The sequence below is a fragment of the Rhagoletis pomonella genome, unplaced genomic scaffold (assembly GCF_013731165.1).
Source record: "Rhagoletis pomonella isolate Grant_MI unplaced genomic scaffold, Rhpom_1.0 Rhpom_scaffold_00006, whole genome shotgun sequence".
Taxonomy (NCBI): domain Eukaryota; kingdom Metazoa; phylum Arthropoda; class Insecta; order Diptera; family Tephritidae; genus Rhagoletis; species Rhagoletis pomonella.
Genome location: NW_023458560.1, coordinates 11884447 through 11884730, shown reverse-complemented (window position 1 = coordinate 11884730; position 284 = coordinate 11884447). Strand labels below are relative to the sequence as shown.

The following is a 284-nucleotide window of genomic DNA, read 5'->3' as shown; positions in this document are numbered from 1 at the left end:
GCCACAATGAGCAAAGTAATTTTGGACAACAACACAAGGTTGGTAACATTATTGCACATTTTTTATTATTGTTCTTATTTCCTGTTTACGTGCAGCTGATGTCGCTATTGCAAACAAATTTACTTCCATACGTACTTACATACATATGTATTAAAGTATATACACACATGTGTACATACATATATACTTCTGTATATATGTACATACATACATATGTATGTGAGTTTGTAAAATTGTTGTTTACCAGTTTTCGAATTCGCAATTTGTGGTAGTTGTTGCTGATA

General features: G+C 31.0%; 1 protein-coding gene across 2 annotated transcripts in view; it reads left to right on the top strand.

Annotated features, from left to right (window-relative positions):
- The first annotated feature begins 6 nt into the window (after window positions 1-6).
- LOC118740411 (ABC transporter G family member 9) overlaps window positions 7-284 on the top strand; it is a 189142-nt gene continuing 188864 nt past the window's right edge. For both annotated transcript variants that reach the window (XM_036471931.1, XM_036471932.1), the window contains exon 1: window positions 7-38. In XM_036471931.1, the coding sequence (XP_036327824.1) occupies window positions 7-38 (32 nt within the window). The remainder of the gene's footprint in view (window positions 39-284) is intronic.